The following is a 24,436-nucleotide window of genomic DNA, read 5'->3' on the forward strand; positions in this document are numbered from 1 at the left end:
AAAGATTTATTATTTTCACGCGAGTTCAGAGTTTAGAACCTGATGGTGTATTCCTTCACAGAGGTTGGCAGGTCGAAAACTGATGCTGGATAATTCACTTTACCAGTGGAGATGACTTGTATGATGAGATAGGCTCGTAGAGATGAATTATTCTTGTAGGAAATGGTGTAGAAGTTTAAAGATTCCAATGCAAACACTATAGATAGGACGAGGCATTCACATTATTAGGACCCTTTTTCTGTGCAGCTGTTTGGTAGATGGAAAGATGCCAGACTGACTGACCATACAGCAAGACATGTAACTGGTTCTCCCAGCTAGGATGGGGTATTTCACTCCCATTTCCCCGCTTTGGCAAAGGATGTATATTCCTTTGTCTGGATTCTTGGGATTGGTAATGTTTCAACTATTGAGAATTCCAAAGGAAATTGAAGGTCCTTTGTCCTAGCAGACTAGTTATTCCATTGGGTAGGCCTGGCTTCAGAAATGTAGATGGCCTTTTATAATTTCCATTGAATTTGATCTCTGCAGCCACAGGAGTCATTACCTTATCTTTAGCGATAATGAGGCACAAGGTACTGCTCTTATTGCTTGAAAGTACAGCCAGACATGGCTTCAGTCATTTTAAGGTCTTTGTCCAGCTTTTAAAATTTTAGCAAGTCGCCATGAAGATATATATTTCATAAAAATATGGTATGAGATCCTAGCTCTATTACATGTGTGATAATTGGGCAAAATGCAATGTTCAATCACTTCCATGCAGAATGTCTGAGATCATCAAACCATAGAACACCTACAGTACAGAAGGAGGCCATTCAGCCCTTGGAGTTGGTAATGTTTCAACTATTAAGAATTCCAAAGGAAGTTGAAGGGTCTTTTGTCCTAGCAGACTAGCCATTCCACAATTCCACCCAGGCCATATTCCCATAACCCCACATATGTACCCCTGACATGAAGGTCAATTTAGCACGGCCAATCAACCTAACCCGCATATCTTTGGACTGTGGGAGGAAACCAGAGCACCTGGAGGAAACCCACACAGACATGGGGCGAACGTACAAACTCCACACAGACAGTGACCTGAGGCCAGAATTGAACCCTGGGTCCTGCGCTGTGAGGCAGCAGTGCTAACCACTGTGCCCTGCCGAGATCATCAAAATTAAATGGTAACCACAAGGATTTGGACATTCCCTTAGAGAAGGCAAAGATGAGACAAAGCAGCTAAGGGCTGCTCACACCGTCTGAATACCTGACACTACTGCAAAGATGCTCTACATTTAAACTTTCCTCTGAAACTGGGTAAATGCTTCGTGGCATTCAGTTCAAAAGGTATAAAGAATGCTTGAAGGCGGGTAAGTGGTACTGATCCACGTCAGATCAGCCATGATCTTATTGAATGGCGGGGCAGGCTCGAGGGGCTAGATGGCCTACTCCTGCTCCCATTTCTTATGTTCTTATGTTAATTTAAGCAAAAATGTAACATCTCAATGGACGTATCGGAACATGTTGTTTGTGACAGGAAAAAAATGGAATACATTACCATCAAATTGCATCAACTCAGTTCATTTTCCCGCAGTCTTAGATGGTGTTACTTTAACAAATCCCCCTGCTGTGATAACACATATGAACAGGATTAGACCATCCAGCCCCCAGATCATGACTAATCAATACCTCAACTCCATATCCTTTAATATCCTTCCCGAACTTCCCTACAATGCTCTGAATATCCTTCCCAAACTTTAAGACAATTCCCTAACAAACCTCTATCTCATCCTCGATTGACCCAGGAGTCTGGAACTGCATGATGTTGGCGCTGGGTAAGATGTACTTGGAAACACGTGTTCGTCCCTTAACAACGATGTTTCTCCTCTGGTGTATTTGTTTTGTTCAGGGATGCTGTCCAGATAATTCAGAGAAACTTCCGGACCTTTCAGTGTGTGAAGAAATGGAGTTGGATGAAACTGTTCTACAAAATTAAGCCCTTGCTGAAGTGTGCAGACGCTGAGAGGCAGCTTCAGCAGCTGAAGGAATCGCTGGAGAAATCCGAGTTTATGAGGAAGGAGGTTGAGGATCAGCATCACGACCTTATCCAGGAAAAGGATGATCTACTTCAGCAACTGCAGACCGTGAGCTTGTCACCGTCACTTAACCTTTCCGCATCAATCGGACGGCACGGTGGCACAGTGGTTAGCACTGCTGTCTCACAGTGCCAGGGACCCGGGTTCGATTCCAGCCTCGGGTCACTGTCTGTGTGGGGTTTGCACGTTCTCCCCGTGTCTGCGTGGGTTTCCTTGCACACTCCAAAGATGTGCAGCTTCGGTTGATTGGCCATGACAAATTTCCCCTTAGTGTCAGGGGGGTTAGCAGGATAAATACATGGGGTTATGGTGATAGGGCCTGGGTGAGATTGTGGTCGGTGCAGACTCGATGGGCTGAATGGCCTCCTTCTGCACTGTAGGAGTCTATGATTCTATGAATGTTTGTGCTCCTCAGAGTTGCACTGTCTTAATTGTGTGAAATAAACGCTCATGCTGTAGGGGCGACCGTATTAACATGGCCTGAAGATTAGCTCACTACAGCAGAGGGTAGCTATAAATGGGTCTTTTTCCAGTTGTCAGGATGTAATGAGTGGTGTGCCACAGGGATCAGTGCTGGGTCCTCAGCTTTTTACAATTTATATGAATGTTTTGGATGAAGTGACCTATGGTATTGTTGTTAAGTTTGCTCCTGATGACACACAGGTACGTAGGAAAGTAAGTGGTGAGATTCAGGACTCTGATGCTTGTTTTTGTGCAGAATATATCCCCGCTGACATTTCTACTTTCACCCCTTTAAATAAAATGTTTCCAGGATCAGGAAAACCTGGCTGATGCGGAGGAGAGGTGTGATCTGCTGGTGAAAACAAAGCGACATCTGGAATCCAAAATCCAGGAGCTCCTGGAGGGTCTGGAGAGTCAGATGGAGTTGAGCCAAGAGTTGACCAACAGGAAGCGTAGACTGGAGGAGGAATGCGCGGAGATGAAGGCCAATATTGACACCGTGGAGGGCACGCTGAACAATATGGGGAAGGAGAAACGTGTTGTCGAGAACAAGGTATTGCCCATGAGAAACTAATGCCCAGATCTCCAGTTGGCAATGCCAATGGATGGGGCTCTTGTCAGCCATGTGGACTCACAGAAGACTGCATCTGTTGTCTTCATGGATACACCGATTGTAAAGAGTTAGTTCTTAGGAAGGTTGGTGTTTATCATCTCATCTCTTGTTCCCCTGACCCTGCTAAATAGACCACATTAAAGGGTGTATAAGACTCAATCAGGTGAGTGTGGGACTGGAGTCACCTGTAAGCCCAGCTCATGCGGATGCCATAGTTTGAATATTAACAAACCATTTGGACTTTTATTTATTTTTATTCATTTGTGAGACATGGGCGTCGCTGGGCCAGCATTTATTGCCCATCCCTAGTTGCCCTTGTTCAGAGGGCAGTTGAGAGTCAACCACATTGCTGTGGCTCTGGAGTCATATGTAGGCCAGACCGGGTAAGGACGGCAGATTTCCTTCCCTGAAGGACATTAGTGAACTAGATGGGTTTTTCCGACAATCGGTAATGGTTTCATGGTCAACAGCAGATTCTTAATTCCAGATATTTTTATTGAATTCAAATTCCACCATCTGCCGTGGTGGGATTCGAACCCAGGTCCCCAGAACATTAGCTGAGTTTCTGGATTAATAGTCTAGGGATAATACCGCTAGGCCATCACTTCCCCAACTTTATGCAAACTTAATAGATTTTACAAATGCCAGTTCTTTAAATAAACTGAATTTAAATTTTCAAAGTGATGGGACTTGAATTGACATTTTACCGTAATTATTAGTCCAAGCCCCGAGATAACTGATCCAGTAACAAAACCACTGCCGGTATCTCTGCTCACGTCAGCAACAATGGCAATTTTAAATAGAAGCCACTTGACCCGATGCCCATTGCTCCTCGCATATCCCCTCTCGAGAGTTAATCATGTCAGGAACTCCCTCCCTAACAGCACTGTGGGTGTACCTACACCACATGGACTGCAGCGGGTTCAAGAAGGCAGCTCACACCACCTTCTCAAGGGGCAATTAGAGATGGGCAGTGATTGCTGGCCTAGCCAGCGACACCCACATCCCATGAGTGAGTAAGAAAATTACATTACATATTTTCATGTTCTGCTACATAATATATTCCAAACTTTTTGAGTTAAATCCCGATTTCTGTGTTCTTTGCCAGTGTGACTGGTTCAGATCAGTGTCGTTCATCTTTCGGGTAATTACAAAGAACAAAGAACAGTGCAGCACAGGAACAGACCCTTCAGCCCTCCAAACCTGCACCGATCACATTGTCTTATCTAGACCAACCGCCAGTATCCCTCTATTCCCCGTCTGTTCGTGTGTTTATCCAGATAAGTTTTAAATGTCACTAATGTATCTGCCTCAACCACCTCACTTGGCAGCGCATTCCAGCCCCACCACCCTCTGTGTAAAAAACTTCTCCCGCACATCTCCACTGAACCTCTCCCCTCTTACCTTGAACTTTTGCCCCCTTGTAATTGTCATTTAGAACCATAGAACCATAGAAAATTACAGCTCAGAAACAGGCCTTTTGGCCCTTCTTGTCTGTGCCGAACCATTTTTTGCCTAGTCCCACTGACCTGCACTTGGACCATATCCCTCCACACCCCTCTCATCCATGAACCCGTCCAAGTTTTTCTTAAATGTTAAAAGTGACCCCGCATTTACCACTTTATCCGGCAGCTCATTCCACACTCCCACCACTCTCTGCGAGAAGAAGCCCCCCCTAATATTCCCTTTAAACTTTTCTCCTTTCACCCTTAACCCATGCCCTCTGGTTTTTTTCTCCCCCAGCCTCAGCGGAAAAAGCCTGCTTGCATTCACTCTATCTATACCCATCAAAATCTTATACACCTCTATCAAATCTCCCCTCAATCTTCTACGCTCCAGGGAATAAAGTCCCAACCTATTCAATCTCTCTCTGTAACTCAGCTTCTCAAGTCCCGGCAACATCCTTGTGAACCTTCTCTGCACTCTTTCAACCTTATTTACATCCTTCCTGTAACTAGGTGACCAAAACTGTACACAATACTCCAAATTCGGCCTCACCAATGCCTTATATAACCTTACCATAACACTCCAACTTTTATACTCGATACTCCGATTTATAAAGGCCAATGTACCAAAGGCACTCTTTACGACCCTATCCACCTGTGACGTCACTTTTAGGGAATTCTGTACCTGCATTTCTGCTCTGGGAAAAAATTTCCAACTGTTCGCCCTATCCATACCTCTCATAATTTTATAAACTTCTATCAGGTCACCCCGCAGCCTCCGTCTTTCCAGGGAGAACAATCCCAGTTTATTCAATCTCTCCTCATAGCTAATACCCTCCATACCAGGCAGCATCCTGGTAAACTTTTTCTGCACTCCCTCCAAGGTCTCTACATCCTTCTTGGCAAAAGAATTGGAGGGAGATTGAGGGTTTTCCTACTCAGGGAGTTGTTAAGCTCCGGATGCAGATTCAACAGAACTTTCAGAAGGAAATTGGATATCTAACTGTGCAAGTGTAGGGGAATGGGCCTAATCGGGGAACTCTTTCAAAGAGCTGCCACTGGCTCGATGGGCTGAATGGCCTCCTCTTGTGCTATGATCCTCAGTCGAATGTTTGGGTAACGTCCCACCACTTTATCTTTGTTTGTAGGTGAGGAACCTGACGGAGGAAACAGCAGAGATGAACACACTGATTGCAAAGCTGAGGACAGAGAAGGGTTCTCTACAGGAAGCCCACGCAAACATCATGGAGGATCTGCAAATGGAGGAGGAGAAGGTTAACAGTCTAACCAGAGCCAAGGCCAAATCTGAGCAGCAGGTGGAAGATGTGAGTGCAATAATGGGGTTAAAGGGGAAAGGGCAGGGAGGGGTCATCAATATTCAGAGGGGGAAAACAAACCTGAGGCCTGTTCGGAGCAGCGTTCCGAAAGCTCGTGCTACCAAATAATTGGACTTTAACCTGGTGTTGTGAGAGTTATCACTGTGCCCACCCCAGTCCAACGCCGGCATCTCCACATCTTGAATTTTGATAGCACCTTTAAACATTGTAATAACATAGCAAACCATTTCTTAGGACCAAAATCAGACTCATAGAATCCTACAGTGCAGAAGGAGGCCATTCGGCCCATCAAGTCTGCACCGAGCATAATCCCACCCAGAGCCCTATTCCCATAACCCCATACATTTACCCTAGCTAGTTCCCCTGACACTAAGGGACAATTTAGCATGGTCAATCCACATAACCCGCACAACTTTGGACTGTGGGAGGAAACCGGAGCACCCGGAGGAAACCCACGCAGACACTTCCCAAGCCGGGAATCGAACCCTAGTCCCTGGCGCTGTGAGGCAGCAGTGCTAACCACTGTGCCACCGTTTCAGAACTGAGATATCAGAACTGGTGACCAGTAGAGGTCACTGTCAAGGAGCAGCCTACAGGAGAGAGAAGTGGAAATGTTTAGAGAGAGAATTCCAGAACTTAAGGTCAAAGCTGAAAACAAGGTAGCCTCTGGTGGAGCGATTAAAATCGAGGGTTACTTAGGAGGAGAAACTGCAGGACTTGTGGAGGGTTCACAGGGTGGAGGAGGTTATGAGTAAGAAGTCTGACAACACCAGGTTAAAGTCCAACAGGTTATGAGGTTATGAGGTCAGGGCAGGCGAAGGCCATGCAGGGATTTGAGAAGAAAGATGAGATTTTGAAATCAGAATGCTGAGGTGACCTCACTGGGTTTCTCCTCCAAGTTATCTTTTGAAAGTCATGCTGGGCACAATTCCACAATTGCTGACTGCCCTCTGTGTGGAATGAGGGTCTGGCACCTGAAGGGTTAACATGGGACTCAGCACAGTACCAACAACACAGTGAAATAGGAGAATACATGACCCACACCTGGGGTTCAATCTCGTGTTGCACAGAGACGTGTGTAGATGCAAGCATGGAGACATCTCCTGTTTTGAACCTTTACTGTACCTTTGTATATAGTTTCCAGCAGTTTATAAATACTTACTGATGAATTACCTAAGATTATGAATACGTTAATGAGACCTACACCCAACACTCTGTTTCCCATACCTGAGGCCATTCCTTGAACTCGTACCTAGACAGTGAGCGTTAGTTATTGGGTGGGGAAGGCAATCCTTTATACACTGTTTTGAGTCCCAGGGCAGGGTGCAGTAGTGGTTAGAACAGTGGAGACTCAGTGCGGAACACCGACTGTTATTATAACCACATTGAAGCTGAGATCTCCCTGGTCTACGTAGAGTGAGACTGCGGGACAGCTGAATTCTCTTGGTATTAAGTTCCTGGAATGGGGAAATCCACTGGGAATAACTGGAGATAGGAATTGAAATATACACAAGATAATGGATAATAACAGGCTGTTTTCTATAACAACTTTAACATAACATTCTCCAAGGCAGTCCACAGGAGCATTAAGTGTCACTGAGTCTCATAAGGAGGTAGGGGGAAGATGATCATAGAATCCTTACAATGCAGAAGAGACCATTTGGCCCATCGAGTCTATACCGACTCTCTGACAGAGTATCTTACCCAGGCCCTATTCCCATAACCCTGTAACCCCACGCATTTACCATGGCTAATCCATCTGACTGACACATATTTGGACATTAAGGGTCAATTCTGCATGGCCAATCTACTTAACCCGCACATATTTGGACTGTGGGAGGAAACCGGATCACCCAGAGGAAACCCACGCAGACACGGGGAGAATGTGCAGACTCCACACAGACAGTGGCCTGAGGTTGGAAGCGAACCCGGGTCCCTGGCGCTGTGAGGCGGCAGTGCTAACCACTGTGCCACCATGCCTGTCCATGATCAAAAGCTTGGTCAAAAAAGTAAAGAGGACAGTGAGATAGGGAGTCGGGAAGGTGCAGGGAGAAAGTCCCAGAGCTCGAGAAGAGAGGGGTGAGGTAGCAGCTGAAGATATAACCACCAATCGTGGACTGGTCAAAATCAGGGGAGGCTCAAAGGGCAGAGTTGGAGGAGTGGAGAGCTGGCGGGAAGGTTGTGGGGCTGGAGGAGATTACACAAATACAGGAGGGAGAGGCCATGGAGGGGTTGGTAGCATGGGAGAGGAAAATGTTAAAATCAGAATCATAGAATCCTACAGTGCAGAAGAGGCCCTTCGGCCCATCGAATCTGCACCAACGCATGAAATGCCCTGACCAGCCCACCTAATCCCACTTGCCAGCACTTGGCCCATAGCCCTGAATGTTATGGCATGCCAAGTGCTCATCCAGGTCCTTTTTAAAGGATGTGAGGCATCCCGGCTCCACCACCCTCCCAGGCAGCGCATCCCAGACCGTCACCACATTTTGGGTAAAATCGTTTTTCCTCAAATCCCCCCTAAACCTCACACCCCTCACTTTTAACTTGTGTCCCCTCGTAACTGACCCTTCAACCAAGGGGAACAGCTGCCCCCTATCCACCCTGTCCATGCTCTTCATAATATTGAACACCTCAATCAGGTCGCCCCTCAGTCCTCTCTGCTCCAGAGATAACAACCCAAGCCTATCCAACCTCTCTTTATAATTTAAATGTTCCACCCCAGGCAACATCCTGGTGAATCTCCTCTGCACCCCCTCCAGTGCAATCACATCCTTCCTATAATGTGGTGACCAGAACAGCACACAGTGCTCCAGCTGTGGCCTCACCAAAGTTAGAAACATAGTAACATAGAAAAACTACAGCACAAAACAGGCCCTTCGGCCCCACAAGTTGTGCCGAACATATCCCTACCTTTTAGGCCTGCCTATAACCCTCCATCCTATTAAGTCAAAGAACAAACAAAGAACAATACAGCACAGGAACAGGCCCTTCGGCCCTCCAAGCCCGCGCCGCTCCCCGGTCCAGGATTGAATCCTGAATCCAGGATCCCCGCCCAATTTTCCAGCCTATCTACATCCTAATATCCTATCCACCGAGCTCTCCCTCACAGCTACGATGCTTTGTTCATTACAACCTATTAACTCACCCCCACCCCCCCATTCCAGACCATGTGATCTCCAGGGAGAGGCGAAAACCCAGAGTGAAAAACCCCAGGGCCAATATGGGGAAAAAAAAATCTGGGAAATTCCTCTCCGACCCCCTGAGGCGATCGAAACGAGTCCAGGAGATCACAATGGCCCTGATCGGAAAATGCTTCCCAACCCTAGTCATTTCCACTTCCACGAACACCATATGAATTCCCTGCCCCCGAGACAGGTTCCCAACTATCCGCAGTCTCGCTCTGTACTGGCACCAGCAAGATGATCATAGAATGAAGCCTTGAAACGAGAAACAAGGAACAATTAGCCCGCGCCGCTCCCTGGTCCAAACTAGACCACTCTTTTGTATCCCTCCATTCCCACTCCGTTCATATAGCTGTCTAGATAAGTCTTAAACGTTCCCAGTGTGTCTGCCTCCACCACCTTGCCCGGCAACACATTCCAGGCCCCCACGACCCTCTGTGTGAAATATGTCCTTCTGATATCTGTGTTAAACCTCCCCCCCTTCACCTTGAACCTATGACCCCTCGTGAACGTCACCACCGACCCGGGGAAAAGCTTCCCACCGTTCACCCTATCTATGCCTTTCATAATTTTATACACCTCTATTAAGTCTCCCCTCATCCTCCGTCTTTCCAAGGAGAACAACCCCAGTTTCCCCAATCTCTCCTCATAACCAAGCCCCTCCATACCAGGCAACATCCTGGTAAACCTCCTCTGTACTCTCTCCAAAGCCTCCACGTCCTTCTGGTAGTGTGGCGACCAGAACTGGACGCAGTATTCCAAATGCGGCCGAACCAACGTTCTATACATCTGCAACATCAGACCCCAACTCTTATACTCTATGCCCCGTCCTATAAAGGCAAGCATGCCATATGCCTTCTTCACCACCTTCTCCACCTGTGACGTCACCTTCAAAGATCTGTGGACTTGCACACCCTCTGCGTCTCTACACCCTTTATGGTTCTTCCATTTATCGTGTAGCTCCTCCCTACATTATTCCCACCAAAATGCATCACGTCGCATTTATCAGGATTGAACTCCATCTGCCATTTCCTTGCCCAAATTTCCAGCCTATCTATATCCTTCTGTAGCCTCTGACAATGTTCCTCACTATCTGCAAGTCCTGCCAGTTTTGTGTCGTCCGCAAACTTACTGATCACTCCAGTTACTCCTTCTTCCAGATCATTTATATAAATCACAAACAGCAGAGGTCCCAATACAGAGCCCTGCGGTACACCACTAGTCACAGGCCTCCAGCCGGAAAAAGACCCTTCCACTACCACCCTCTGTCTTCTATGACCAAGCCAGTTCTCCACCCATCTAGCCACCTCCCCCTTTATCCCATGGGATCCAACCTTTTTCACTAGCCTACCATGAGGGACTTTGTCAAACGCTTTACTAAAGTCCATATAGACAACATCCACGGCCCTTCCTTCGTCAACCATTTTGGTCACTTCTTCAAAAAACACCACCAGGTTAGTGAGGCATGACCTCCCTCTCACAAAACCATGTTGACTATCGTTAATGAGTTTATTCCTTTCTAAATGCGCATACATCCTATCTCTAAGAATCTTCTCCAACAACTTCCCCACCATGGACGTCAAGCTCACCGGCCTATAATTACCCGGGTTATCCTTCCTACCCTTCTTAAATAACGGGACCACATTGGCTATCCTCCAATCCTCTGGGACCTCACATGTCTCCAGTGACGAGACAAAGATTTGCGTCAGAGGCCCAACGATTTCACCTCTCGTCTCAGTGAGCAGCCTTGGATAGATTCCATCAGGCCCTGGGGATTTGTCAGTCTTTATATTCCCTAAAAAACCTAACACTTCCTCCTTTGTAATGGAGATTTTCTCCAACGGTTCAACACTCCCCTCCGAGACACTCCCAGTCAACACATCCCTCTCCTTTGTGAATACCGACGCAAAGTATTCATTTAGGATCTCCCCTACTTCTTTGGGCTCCAAGCATAAGTCCCCACTTTTGTCCCTGAGAGGTCCGATTTTTTCCCTAACAACCCTTTTGTTCCTAACGTATGAATAAAATGCCTTGGGATTCTCCTTAATCCTGTCTGCCAAGAACATTTCGTGACCCCTTTTTGCTCTTCTAATTCCCCGTTTGAGTATTTTCCTACTTTCATTGTACTCCTCCAGAGCTCCCTCCGTTTTTAGCTGCTTGGACCTAACATACGCCTCTCTTTTCCTTTTGACCAGTCCCTCAATTTCCCTGGTTATCCACGGTTCTCTAATCCTACCCATGTACTTATCCAGGAGTCTCTTAAAAGACCCTATTGAGTTTGCCTCCACCACCACTGACGGCAGCCGATTCCACTGCCCACCACCCTCTGTGTGAAAAACTTCCCCCTAACATTTCCCCTGTACCTACCCCCCAGCACCTTAAACCTGTGTCCTCTCATAGCAGCCATTTCCACCCTGGGAAAAAGCCTCTGAGAATCCACCCGATCTATGCCTCTCAACATCTTATACACCTCTATTAGGTCTCCTCTCATCCTACGTCTCTCCAAGGAGAAAAGACCGAGCTCCCTCAGCCTATCCTCATAAGGCATGCCACTCAATCCAGGCAACATCCTTGTAAAGCTCCTCTGCACCCTTTCAATCTATATAACTCCATCATGACCTCTCTGCTTTTGTAATCTATACCCTGATTGGTAAAGGCGAGTGTGCCAAATGCCTTTTTCACCATCCTATTAACCTGCCTTTCCGCCTTCAGAGATTTGTGGACAAACACACGAAGGTCCCTTTGTTCTTCGGAACTTCCCAGTGTCAGACCTTTCACAGTATCCTTCAGGATGTTGCTGAATCTGGAGCCAGTGTAGGGCAGTGAGCCAACACGGTGATAGGTGAGCAGGATTCGCTGTGAGTTACGATACAGGCAGCAGACGTTTAGACAACCTCAGGATTATGGAGAACATGTCCCCTTTTCTTCGTGCTCTGCCTCTTTTCTATTGGCTCACGTCCAAGCCTTGTTGCCCCTGTGATGTTTTGCCCTTTTGTGGTTTGTTGTCTTCTTGTTTCCTGGGCTTTTTCCTTTTTTTATTATTACTCATTTAGTTTTTTCCTGTGTGGGGCAGTGAATGGGGGGGGCGGGGTTTATATGTGTATTGGGGGGGGGAAAAGGTTGAGGGGGGAAGGTGTTGGTTGGGACTTCGAGGGGAAGAGGGTAGTGGGTGCGTGGGTTCCGCTGTATCTTAGGTAGTTGTTGAGGTGGTTGTTGAGGTGGTTGTTGAGGTGGTGTAGGTTAGGGGGAGAGGCTGTTAAGTTGGGGACCTTTGTTGTGTTTCCAGGGCTTGGGGTGGATGTCAAGGTGGTGTGTGTGTTGGAGAGTTTTTTGGGTTTCCTGCCTGGGGATGTTTTATGTGCCTGTTGCTGAGTAGGGGATTGTGTGTGTGTGTGTGTGTGTGGGGGGGAGGGGGGGGGGGGCGGGGGGCAGTGGGGTGAAGATTCCTGGGGGTTTCCTGATAGGGATGTTGATGGTTAGGTAGTGAGGTGAAGGGTGGTTTGTTGTCTTCCTGTGTATGTGGTTAGGAAGTGGGAGAGCAGTCAGAGTGCACTGGAATGGTTGGATCTGGAGGTAACAAAGGCATGAATGAGGGTTCATAGAACATAGAACAGTACAGCACAGAACAGGCCCTTCGGCCCACGATGTTGTGCCGAGCTTTGTCTGAAACCCAGATCAAGCTATTTCCTCCCTATCATCCCGAAGTACTCCATGTGCCTATCCAATAGCTTCTTAAATGTTCCTAAAGTTTCTGACTCCACTATCCCTGCAGGCAGTCCATTCCATAGCCCAACCACTCTCTGCGTAAAGAACCTACCTCGGACATCCTTCCTATATCTCCCACCATGAACCCTATAGTTATACCCCCAGTTACCGCTCCATTCACCTGAGGAAATAGTCTTTGAACGTTCACTCTATCTATCCCCCTCATCATCTTATAAACCTCTATCAAGTCTCCTCCGCTCCAAAGAGAAAAGCCCAAGTTCCCTCAACCTTTCCTCATAAGACCTACCCTCCAAACCAGGCAGCATCCTGGTAAATCTCCTTTGCACTCTTTCCAGTGTCTCCACATCCTTCTTGTAGTGAGGTGACCAGAACTGCACACAATATTCCAAATGTGGTCTCACCAAGGTCCTGTACAGTTGCAGCATAACCCCACGGCTCTTAAACTCAAACCCCCTGTTAATAAATGCTAACACACTATAGGCCTTCTTCACGGCTCTATCCACTTGAGTGGCAACCTTCAGAGATCTATGGATATGAACCCCAAGATCTCTCTGTTCCTCCACATTCTTCAGAACCCTACCTTTGACCCTGTAATCCACATTTAAATTAGTCCTACCAAAATGAATCACCTCGCACTTGTCAGGGTTAAACTCCATTTGCCATTTTTCAGCCCAGCTCTGCATCCTATCTATATCTCTTTGCAGCCTACAACAGCCCTCCACCTCATCCACTACTCCACCAATCTTGGTGTCATCAGCAAATTTACTGATCCACCCTTCAGCCCCCTCCTCCAAGTCATTTATAAAAATTACAAATAGCAGAGGACCAAGCACTGATCCCTGTGGCACTCCGCTGGTAACCGGTTTCCAGTGCGAAAATTTTCCATCCACCACCACCCTCTCTCTTCTGTTAGATACAGTAAGAAGTCTCACAACACCAAGTTAACACCATAACCTGGTGTTGTGAGACTTCTTACTGTGCTTACCCCAGTCCAACGCCGGCATCTCCACATTCTGTTAGATAGCCAGTTACCTATCCAATCGGCCAAACTTCCCTCTATCCCACACATCCTTACTTTCTTCATAAGCCGACTTTATCAAACGCCTTACTAAAATCCATGTATATGGCATCAACTGCACTACCTTCATCTACACACTTAGTTACCTCCTCAAAAAATTCTATCAAATTTGTGAGGCAGACAGGCTGAGGTCGGGCAATGTTACAGAAGTGGAAATAGGCAATGATAGTGGCGATGTCATTCTGGAGTTGCAAGTTCCTTCAGGTAAGTAGAATTGAAATATGAATTGTGGACAAGCAGAATTGGAATCCTCTAACAATTTGACACCTGCAGAGAAGCTGCATCGTCAGAATTGAAATACGGGCAGAGTATTCCTCAAATTTCTACATCAATTCTTTTTTCATAGAATCATAGAATCCTACAGTGCAGAAGGAGGCCATTCGGCCCATTGAGTCTGCACCGACCACAATCACACCCAGCCCTATCCCCATAGCCCCATGCGTTTACCTTAGCCAGTCCCCCTGACATTAAGGGTCAATTTAGCATGGCCAATTCACCTAACCCGTACATCATTGGACTGTGGGAGGAAACTGGAGCACCCGGAGGAAACCCACGCAGATACGGGGATAATGTGCAGACTCCACACAGTTACCCAAGGCCAGAATGAAACCCAGGTCCCTGGCTCTGTGAGGCAGCAGTGCTAACCACTGTGTCACCGTGCCGCCCGGGTCCCTGGCTCTGTGAGGCAGCAGTGCTAACCACTGTGTCACCGCGCCGCCCTCAGTCGTTCATTCCCAGGATGGTAAACTGTAAACTAGTGGAGTGCCACAGGGGTCAGTGCTGGGGCCTCAACTATTTACTGTCTGCATTTATGACTTTTTTCCCTGAAGATGGAAGTAATGTTGGAGGAGGAGAAGAAGATCCGAATGGAAGTGGATCGAAACAGGAAGAAGTTGGAGGAAGATCTGAAACAGACGCTCGGAACATTGACAGACCTGGAGAGTGAGAAGGTGCAAATGGAGGAAAAGCTAAGGAGGTAAATGCAGGGAGATCTCTGTAGTAGCTGGCCTGAGTTTGGGTGATGGAGAATGGAGGGAGTGGGGCTGCGTTTGGGGATGGAGAATGGAGGGAATGGGGTTGCGTTTGGGGATGGAGAATGGAGGGAATGGGACTGTGTTTTGGGTGATGGGGAATGGAGGGAGTGGGGCTGCGTTTGGGGATGGAGAATGGAGGGAATGGGGTTGCGTTTGGGTGCTGGATAATCGAGGGAATGGGACTGTGTTTTGGGTGATGGGGAATGGAGGGAGTGGGGCTGCGTTTGGGTGCTGGATAATTGAGGGAGTGGGGCTGTGTTTTGGGTGATGGGGAATGGAGGGAGTGGGGCTGCGTTTGGGTGCTGGATAATTGAGGGAGTGGGGCTGTGTTTGGGTGCTGGATAATTGAGGAAGTGGGGCTGCGTTTGGGTGCTGGATAATCGAGGGAGTGGGGCTGCGTTTGGGTGCTGGATAATTGAGTGGGGCTGCGTTTGGGTGCTGGATAATCGAGGGAGTGGGGCTGCGTTTGGGTGCTGGATAATTGAGTGGGGCTGTGTTTGGGTGCTGGATAATCGAGGGAGTGGGGCTGCGTTTGGGGTGATGGGGAATGGAGGGAGTGGGGCTGCGTGGGGGGATTTTTTTCGTGCACACTGCCCTGATCTTGCCATGTGTAAACACCCTTGTCTCGCTCACCCCCCTGTATCCACTTTACACTTTAACAAAAAGCAGGCTTTTGTGCGTTCAGCAGTGACTATCCAGGTGTCAGTCACATTGCTGTTTCATGGTTTTCTCTGCTGTTTCCCAGGAGAGAGTTTGAGATGGGTGAGCTTCAAACAAGTCTCAGCGAGGAACAGAGTTTAATTTCAAAGCTGCAGAAGAGGATAAAAGAATTGCAGGTATTTGCAACGCTCACTCATCCCCTCCATTTCATTATCTTCCCCTGAATTCTCCCCCGAGCCTCGCAAATGTCTCCTTTTCAAACATTTATCCAACTGCGTGATTTTGAAAGTTTTTATTGAATCTGTTTCCACCGTCCCTGCAGGCAGCGCCTTCCAGACCACAGCAAGTGGCTGAGTTAAAGATTGATTATTGTTGTCAATGACCTTACAGCTGGTTCTGAATTATTCACACTGCCAGAGGAGACAAATTACTCCCGTTCCAGTCACACATTCCTGGTTAGAGACAACATTCATTCTACTCAGGAGTCAGGGATAGGGTGATGGCTAAATTACAGACAGTTAATCCCACCATAGCAGCTTGAGAATGTGAATTTATTATTAAAAAATAAAGCTGGAAGTTAATATCTGGTATCAGTAAAATTATTATGATTGCCGTAAAAATCCAACTCATTTACTGATGCCGTTTGGTAGGTGTTGAACCCTCCACGTGACGCCAATCCATCAGTTTTGACTAACTCACCTCAGGGCAATGAGCTGTTGGCAATAACTGATCACATCCTAAGGATTCATTTGAACAAAGTGAAGGTTGTATTTTTCAGCAATAAATTACAACGGAACATTTTTTTGGACAGAAAGAGCAAGAGACCCAGTTATTCCTGACTGTTTCCATGGTAAATGATAAAGAAAGATTTAGATTTCTATAGCACAGTTAATGGCCACCAGACATGTCAAAACACTTTACAACCAATGAAACAGTGTGCTGTGTAGTCACTGTTGTAACGTTGGGAACACGGCAGCCAAGTTATGCACAGCAAGATCCCACTCACAGCTACGGGATAATGACCAGATTAATCTGCTTTTGTGGCAAGTAAATCCTTCTTAGGAAAGGAGACCAAAACTGTACACAGTGGATTCCTGGGGTGGTATCACCAAAGCCTCATGTAATTGCAGCAAGACATCTTTACTTACACACATGCGTATACACACACACACATACGCAAATGCACACAATCACATATGCGTACGCGCCTGCACACACACATGCGTGCACTCATGCACGCACATACATGTACGTACACACACGTGCACATACCCATGCGTACACGTGCACACACACACATACACACACACACACACACATTGGTGTCACAGTGTAATCTGTTGCTGCTTTATTTATTTGGTCTTTTGCCCAGTCTCACAACCAGGAGCTGACAGAGGAGTTGGAGGGTGAGCAGGGAGCCCGAGGGAGAAGTGAACGGCAGCGAGCAGAGCTGGAGCTGCGGCTTCAGGAACTGACCGAGCAGCTTCAGCTGGCAGGAGGGGCGACCAGCGCCCAGACAGAACTCAACAAGAGGCAGGAAGCCGAGTGCCAACGCCTGCAGCGGGAGCTAGAGGAAAGCCGCCTCTGTCAGGAGAAGATGGCGGGAGAACTCCGGAGGAAGCAGGCGGATGCGGTGGGCGATCTGGAGGAACAGGTGGACAAGCTACAGCACGCCCAGCAGAGTCTGGAGAAAGAGAAACAAGCTCTAAAGATCAACATGGATGTGATGACTTCAAACATCGACCAACTTGCCAGGGCAAAGGTACATTTACTGGGAGGTTAACTTTGTTTGGGAATGCACTCTCCCATTTGTTCTCGATGGTGGGGGAGTCCAGAACTAGGGGTCATAGTTTGAGGATAAGGGGGTAAATCATTTAGAACTGAGGTGAGGAGAAATTTCTTCACCCAGAGGGTGGTGAATGTGTGGAATTCACTATTGTCTGATTTCAAGAAGAAATTAGATCTAGCTCTTGGGGCTAAAGGGATTATGGGGGGAATCAGGATATTGAATTTGATGATCAGCCATGATCAAAATAAATGCAGGCTTGAAGGGCCGAATGGCCTACTCCTGCTCTAGTTTCTATGTTTCTAGTTTAATCTTCCGTGGTTTCAGGTGCGGCACGGTGGCACAGTGGTTAGCACTGCTGCCTCTCAGCGCCAGGGACCCAGGTTCGATTCCCGGCTTGGGTCACTGTCTGTGTGAAGTCTGCACGTTCTCCCCGTGTCTGCGTGGGTTTTCTCCGGATGCCCCGGTTTCCTCCCATAGTCTAAAGACGTGCTGGTTAGGGTGCATTGGCCGTGCTAAATTCTCCCTCAGTGTACCCGAACAGGCGCCGGAGTGTAGCAACTAGGGGATTTTCACAGAAACTTCATTGCAGTGTTAATGTAAGCCAACTTGTGACACTAATAAATAAACTTTAAACTCCTGACTCTTAGGCAGATGAATGGGTGTAAAACGGGAAGGGGATATAATGCTGTTGAACTCACAGTGGGCAGGGTGGTTATAGATTGCAGCTTTAGAGATCAGGCAGGTCCAGGGAAAGAAAAGCAAAAATACTGCAGATGCTGGAAATCTGAAATAAAAACCCAAAAAGCTGGAAAAACTCAGCAGGTCTGGCAACATCTGGGGGAGAGAAACAGAGTTAATGTTTCAAGTCTGTCGGCCCTCAGGCTAAAGGGACGATCCTTTAAAACAGAGGTGAGGAGGAATTTCTTCAGCCACAGAGTGGTGAATCTGGAGAACTCTTTGCCACAGAAGGCTGTGGAGGCCAGGTCATTGAGTGTCTTTAAGACAGAGATAGATAGGTTCTTGATCAATAAGGGGATCAGGAGTTATGGGGAAAAGGCAGGAGAACGGGGATGAGAGAAATATCAGCCATGATTGAATGACGAAGCAGACTTGATGGGCCGAGTGGCCTAATTCTGCTCCTATGTCTTATGGTCTTATGGACTCTTCAGAGTGAAGAGAGGAAGCGTGTGTTAGGATTGTATCCTATATAAGAGAGAGTAGAACAAGAGAAGAAGGTCAGTGATAGGTGGGAGAGATAGCAATGAAATGTTTAGGGCACAAGACAGAGGAAGTGTTAATGGCATTATGAAGGGGTTAATAGCGATATAAAGATATCAGAGTGTTTAATGGGAGAATGAAGGTAAGTGCCTCAGTGAAAGCAAAACTGGAGAACAAGTGACAGATGGCCCAGTGGGGGAGGGGGAGGGGGGTTTGCATTAGGACAAAAAAATGTTTTGGATAAAATAAGGGTGAAGGAGGAGGAGAAAGGTCATTGTCTAAAGTTGTTGAACTCGATGTTGAGTCCAGAGGGCTGTAAAGTGCCTCATTGGAAGCTGTTCCTCCAGCTTGTGTTGGGCTTCTCTGAAGCATTGCAAAAGGCCAAGGAGGGACATGTGGGCAAGGTGCTGAGTTAAAATGGCACACAGCAGGAAGGTTAGGGTCATGCTTCCAGGCTGAGCGCAGGTGTTCCACAAAGTGGTCACCCGCCCCCCCCCCCCTGCCCCCCCGCAGTCTGAGTTTAGTCTCTCCAATGTAGAGGCGACCAATAAACGTGGAAATCACCTTTTACTGCTTTTCCCAATGGCACAGACCCAGAGCTGGGTTCTCGGCCCCTGGTCCCCACCCCGGCCCCACGGTTACCTGTCCAATTTAAACCTGAACAGTCAATGCTGATTGGACCAGAGGCTCCAGTGAGGATGCTGCCACTGTGACAGGGACTTTGCTGCAGGAACATGAGGTGCTTTCAGCTGGATTTCTCTGTCATTCAGGCTGACTCTGAGAGACGCTGTCACCTACACGAAGCTGAAGCCAGTGATGCGAAGCTGAAAATGGCGGAGCTGCAGAGGGAGCTGAAAGACCTCAGGACACACGCCATGAAGGCAAAGTCGGAGCAGGGTGAGGACACACAGGCTCTGGTTTAATCTCGGAGAGGGTGGGTGGGAGCAGGGCAGACCGACAGGGAATGAGCAGAGGTGACAAGGCACAGGAAGAGGAGGCCATTCAGCCCATCAACAATATGCCTACTGTCTGCACATCAATCCAAGGGAAGGCAGTGTCATATGGGCTAGTATTGCAGACAAGCAGGGTAATATTCTGGGGACCTGGGTTCGAATGCCGCCACGGCAGGAGGTGAAATTTGAATTCAATAAAAAAAATCTGGAATTAGGAATCTACTGATGGCCATGAAACCATCGTCGATTGTCAGAAAAACCATCTGGTTCACTAATGTCCTTAGGGAGGGAAATCTGCCGTCCTTACCCGGTCTGGCCTACATGTGATTCCTGAGCCACAGCAATGTGGTTGACTCTCAACTGCCCTCGGGCAACTAGGGATGGGCAATAAATGCTGGCCAGACAGCGACGCCCATGTCCCATGAATGATTGAAGAACAAGAATAATAAAACTCAGGTTCGAATCCTGCCACGGCAGATTGTGAAATTTTAAATTCAATAAAAAATCTGGGATTTAAAATAAAATCTGTACCTAAGAATTTACTGACGACCATGAAACCATTGTTGATTTCCAGAAAAACCCATCTGGATCACTAATGTCCTTTAGGGAAGGAAATCTGCTGTCTTTACCTGGTCTGGCCTACATGTGACTCCAGAGCCACAGCAATGGGGTTGAAGGTCCTTGGGGATGAGCAATGTTGGCCCAACCAGTGACCCCCACATCCCATAAACACACAAAAAACCCAGTCCGTCTCTTCCCCCATTCCTATCTGGTTTATATCGCTCAATGGTCAATCCAATTTCCATTTGACATCATCTCTGCTTCTACTCCTCCTGGGAAGATGATGGGTACACGACGAATGATCCATTTCCGACGGGGTATCTTCATCACAGCTAGAAGAATGTTCTTCACATTCCTCCTGCCTTTCTTGCCCACAACATTAACTCTGTGACCCACTTGTCCTTGTACCACCAGTACTCGGACCTTGAGTCTCCCGGAGAGGTTAAACTCATTCCTATATCCAGGAATGAGGCAGGAATCTCCGCCCGCAGCTGACATCATCAGAACACAATTTGCATATTTAAAGGGGAGCATTCTTGTTAGCCACAATGTAAAATGTCTGTCCGATCCAGCCAGGTTCAATCACAAGGTGGAAAGTAAAACCAAATTGAAAGTAATTGCTAGAATTTTCTATCTTCACCTCTTTTATATCTGGGGGAAGAGAAGATATTGTGAGGCAGAACGAAAAGACAGTGGTTTGTTTGCGCTGTCAGTTACTGCTGTGACACGTTGGGGTTTTTACTCTGAGAACATCTCTGTTTCAGGAGACCTGTCACAGCAGTTAGAGGAACGGGACACCTTAATCGCACAGTTCACACGGATGAAAGTGGCTTTGAACCAACAGATTGGGGAACTGAAGAACCATCTGGAGGAGGACTCGAAGGTTCGTGTCTGCATTCAGCCTCTCTGGGACCTGACTCTCAAGCAGCCCCGAGCAACAATTTCCAATAATAAAAACAGAAAATTCTGGATAAACTCAGTAGATCTGGCAGCACCTGTGGAGAGAGAAAGAGTTAACATTTCGAGTCCATATGACCCTTCTAGAGAAGTGAAAGTTTCCAATTTTTCTTTCATCCATTTCCCAGATGTGGATTTCACAGGAAAGGCTAATGTTTCTTGCCTGTCCCTAATTGTCCCTCAGAAGGTGCTGGTGAGCTGCCTTCCTGAATTGCTGCAGTCCATGTGGTGAAAGTGATAAGAGAACATTCTTCACAGACCCGCTGCAGGCTGTACATACCAACAGCTGAGTGTGAATGAAACCGTACTGAGACTGATCCATCTCACAGATACTGTTATTTACAAACCTCTCCACCTTTTTACTTTAGTTCATTTCCTTCTCTGAGATTCACATTAGAGTTACAGAGTCATTGCAGCACAGAAGGAGGCCATTCGCCCCCTTGAATCCATGCTAGCTCTTGTAGAGCAATCCGGTGAGTCCCATTGCCTATCCTATCCTGTAGTCCAGTAACTTTGAGTTCCTGACTTGGCAATCCAATTCCTTTTTGATCCTCTCCAATTTCCCCACCCTCTGGAACATTACCACATCCCACTTTCTCAGGTATTCTCTTTCCTGATAGGCAATATTTGATATTGAAAAACCATCATGGTGCCAGCTGCTGAATTGTGATGGTGATACAAATAAAACATTGTTCATGAGTTACGGACACTCACTAAATAACAATAGAGTATAAATCTATAAAAGGATTGCACACTTATCAACATTTCAGCATACAAATAATTAATTACTGCTCTCCTTAATTTACAGAATTAAAAGGAAAAGGGTGGCACAGTGGTTAGCACTGCTGCCTCACGCTCCAGGGACCCGCCAGGGACCCGGGTTCGATTCCCGCCTGGAGTCACTGTCTGTGTGGAGTTTGCACTTTCTCCCCGTGTCTGCGTGGGTTTCCTCCGGGTGCTCCAGTTTCCGCCCACAGTCAGAAAGATGTGCGTGTTGGGTGGATTGGCCGTGCTCAATTGATCCTAGTGTCAGGGAGACGAGCAGTGTAAATGCGTGGGGATACGGGAATAGGGCCTGGGTGGGATTGTGGTCGGTGCAGACTCAGTGGGCTGAATGGCCTCCTTCTGCACTGTAGGGATTCTATGATACATCATTCTATGTTTTGTATTAAAATCCACGGGGGAGAGACCAGCAACGTGGGCTAAAAATCCAGAGCCAATCAGGAAAAGCGATTCTCTCCAGGGAGATCGCATTCCGTGGTTTTCCCCGCCCCCTCGGCAGTGACATCACAAGGTTCCCGCCCACAAAGGGCAAGAACCTCATTTTAATACATTTGCATTGATTTTTGATATAATTATCAGGATCTCTGCCAGAGTTTCCCCCCCTCACCGTATTTTCAAATCGTGCCACCGTGACGTTGTGTTGCCGAGGTTTACAGCAGGTTCACCCAGACGTGAACCTGTCCGGAGGGTGCCTCAAGAGGCACAAAGATGAGTCGAGCTCCCAGGGGAGAGGGCTCATCCAAAGCTCTGCTGCCTTCAGGCCTAACTCGCACCGAGTCCCGTCTACCTGTCGCCCCCAGAGCGCACTCACCTGCTCTGCTTCCCTGTCCACCAACACCCCAGAGAGAAACCCACTCATACCTGGGCTGAGATCCTTCTGTGTCCTCCCTATCCCTGTAACCTCCTCCAGCTCCCTATCCCTGTCACCTCCTCCAGCTCCCTATCCCTGTCACCTCCTCCAGCTCCCTATCCCTGTAACTTCCTCCAGCTCCCTATCCCTGTCACCTCATCCAACCCTCCCTATCCCTGTAACTTCCTCCAGCTCCCTATCCCTGTCACCTCATCCAACCCTCCCTATCCCTGTAACTTCCTCCAGCTCCCTATCCCTGTCACCTCCTCCAGCTCCCTATCCCTGTCACCTCCTCCAGCTCCCTATCCCTGTCACCTCCTCCAGCTCCCTATCCCTGTCACCTCCTCCAGCTCCCTATCACTGTCACCTCATCCAACCCTCCCTATCCCTGTCATCTCCTCCAACCCTCCCTATCCCTGTCACCTCATCCAACCCTCCCTATCCCTGTAACTTCCTCCAGCTCCCTATCCCTGTCACCTCCTCCAGCTCCCTATCCCTGTAACCTCCTCCAACCCTCCCTATCCCTGTCACCTCCTCCAGCTCCCTATCGCTGTCACTTCTTCCAGCTCCCTATCCCTGTCACCTCCTCCAACTCCCTATCCTGTCACCTCCTCCAACTCCCTATCGCTGTCACCTCCTCCAACTCCCTATCGCTGTCACCTCCTCCAGCTCCCTATCCCTGTCACCTCCTCCAGCTCCCTATCCCTGTCACCTCCAGCTCCCTATCTCTGTCACCTCCTCCAGCTCCCTATCCCTGTCACCTCCTCCAGCTCCCTATCTCTGTCACCTCCTCCAGCTCCCTATCGCTGTCACCTCCTCCAGCTCCCTATCCCTGTCACCTCCTCCAGCTCCCTATCCCTGTCACCTCCTCCAGCTCCCTATCTCTGTCACCTCCTCCAGCTCCCTATCTCTGTCACCTCCTCCAGCTCCCTATCCCTGTCACCTCCTCCAGCTCCCTATCCCTGTCACCTCCTCCAGCTCCCTATCCCTGTCACCTTCTCCAGCTCCCTATCCCTGTCACCTCCTCCAGCTCCCTATCTCTGTCACCTCCTCCAGCTCCCTATCTCTGTCACCTCCTCCAGCTCCCTATCTCTGTCACCTCCTCCAGCACTAAAACTCTTCCACGATATCTCTACTCCTCTAATTCTAGCCTCTTGCTTTCTCCCACTTACTTCACCCCCAATATTGGCAGCTGTGCCTTCAGGTGTCAACACCCATTACTCTGAGATCCCTCTTTACACTTGGCTATATCTCTACCTCACACTCTCCTTTCCAACTTTTATTGTAGGACCTTTTTTTAAATCAAATTTTTGGTCAAATGTTATCTCCAAATATGTCAAATTTTATTTGTCTTCCCACCTGTGAAGCCTGGTGGGTCATTCTGCCGCGTTAAAGGCACCATATAAATGCAAGTTGTTGTTGAAGTTGTTCAAATCAATCTCTATTACTAAGATGTACCTCGGTTTCCCAATCCCTACGTTATTTTATCTTCCACTGCATGTGAACAAAGAACAAAGAACAAAGAAAATTACAGCACAGGAACAGGCCCTTTGGCCCTCCAAGCCTGCACCGACCATGCTGCCCAACTGAACTAAAACCCCCTACCCTTCTGGGGATCATATCCCTCTATTCCCATCCAATTCATATATTTGTCAAGAGGCCCCTTAAAGGTCACTACCGTATCCGCTTCCACTAACTCCCCCGGCAACG

General features: G+C 47.8%; 1 protein-coding gene across 1 annotated transcript in view; it reads left to right on the plus strand.

Moving 5' to 3' along the window:
- The window catches only part of LOC144504862 (uncharacterized), a 107,462-nt gene that overhangs the window by 42,787 nt on the left and 40,239 nt on the right, over window positions 1-24,436 (plus strand). The window contains exons 20-27 of the mRNA XM_078230621.1: window positions 1,889-2,123; window positions 2,848-3,090; window positions 5,744-5,920; window positions 14,752-14,897; window positions 15,701-15,791; window positions 16,988-17,377; window positions 19,393-19,519; window positions 20,901-21,019. Coding sequence (XP_078086747.1) covers window positions 1,889-2,123; window positions 2,848-3,090; window positions 5,744-5,920; window positions 14,752-14,897; window positions 15,701-15,791; window positions 16,988-17,377; window positions 19,393-19,519; window positions 20,901-21,019 — 1,528 coding nt within the window. The remainder of the gene's footprint in view (window positions 1-1,888; window positions 2,124-2,847; window positions 3,091-5,743; window positions 5,921-14,751; window positions 14,898-15,700; window positions 15,792-16,987; window positions 17,378-19,392; window positions 19,520-20,900; window positions 21,020-24,436) is intronic.

The sequence above is a fragment of the Mustelus asterias genome, chromosome 2 (assembly GCF_964213995.1).
Source record: "Mustelus asterias chromosome 2, sMusAst1.hap1.1, whole genome shotgun sequence".
Taxonomy (NCBI): Eukaryota; Metazoa; Chordata; class Chondrichthyes; order Carcharhiniformes; family Triakidae; genus Mustelus; species Mustelus asterias.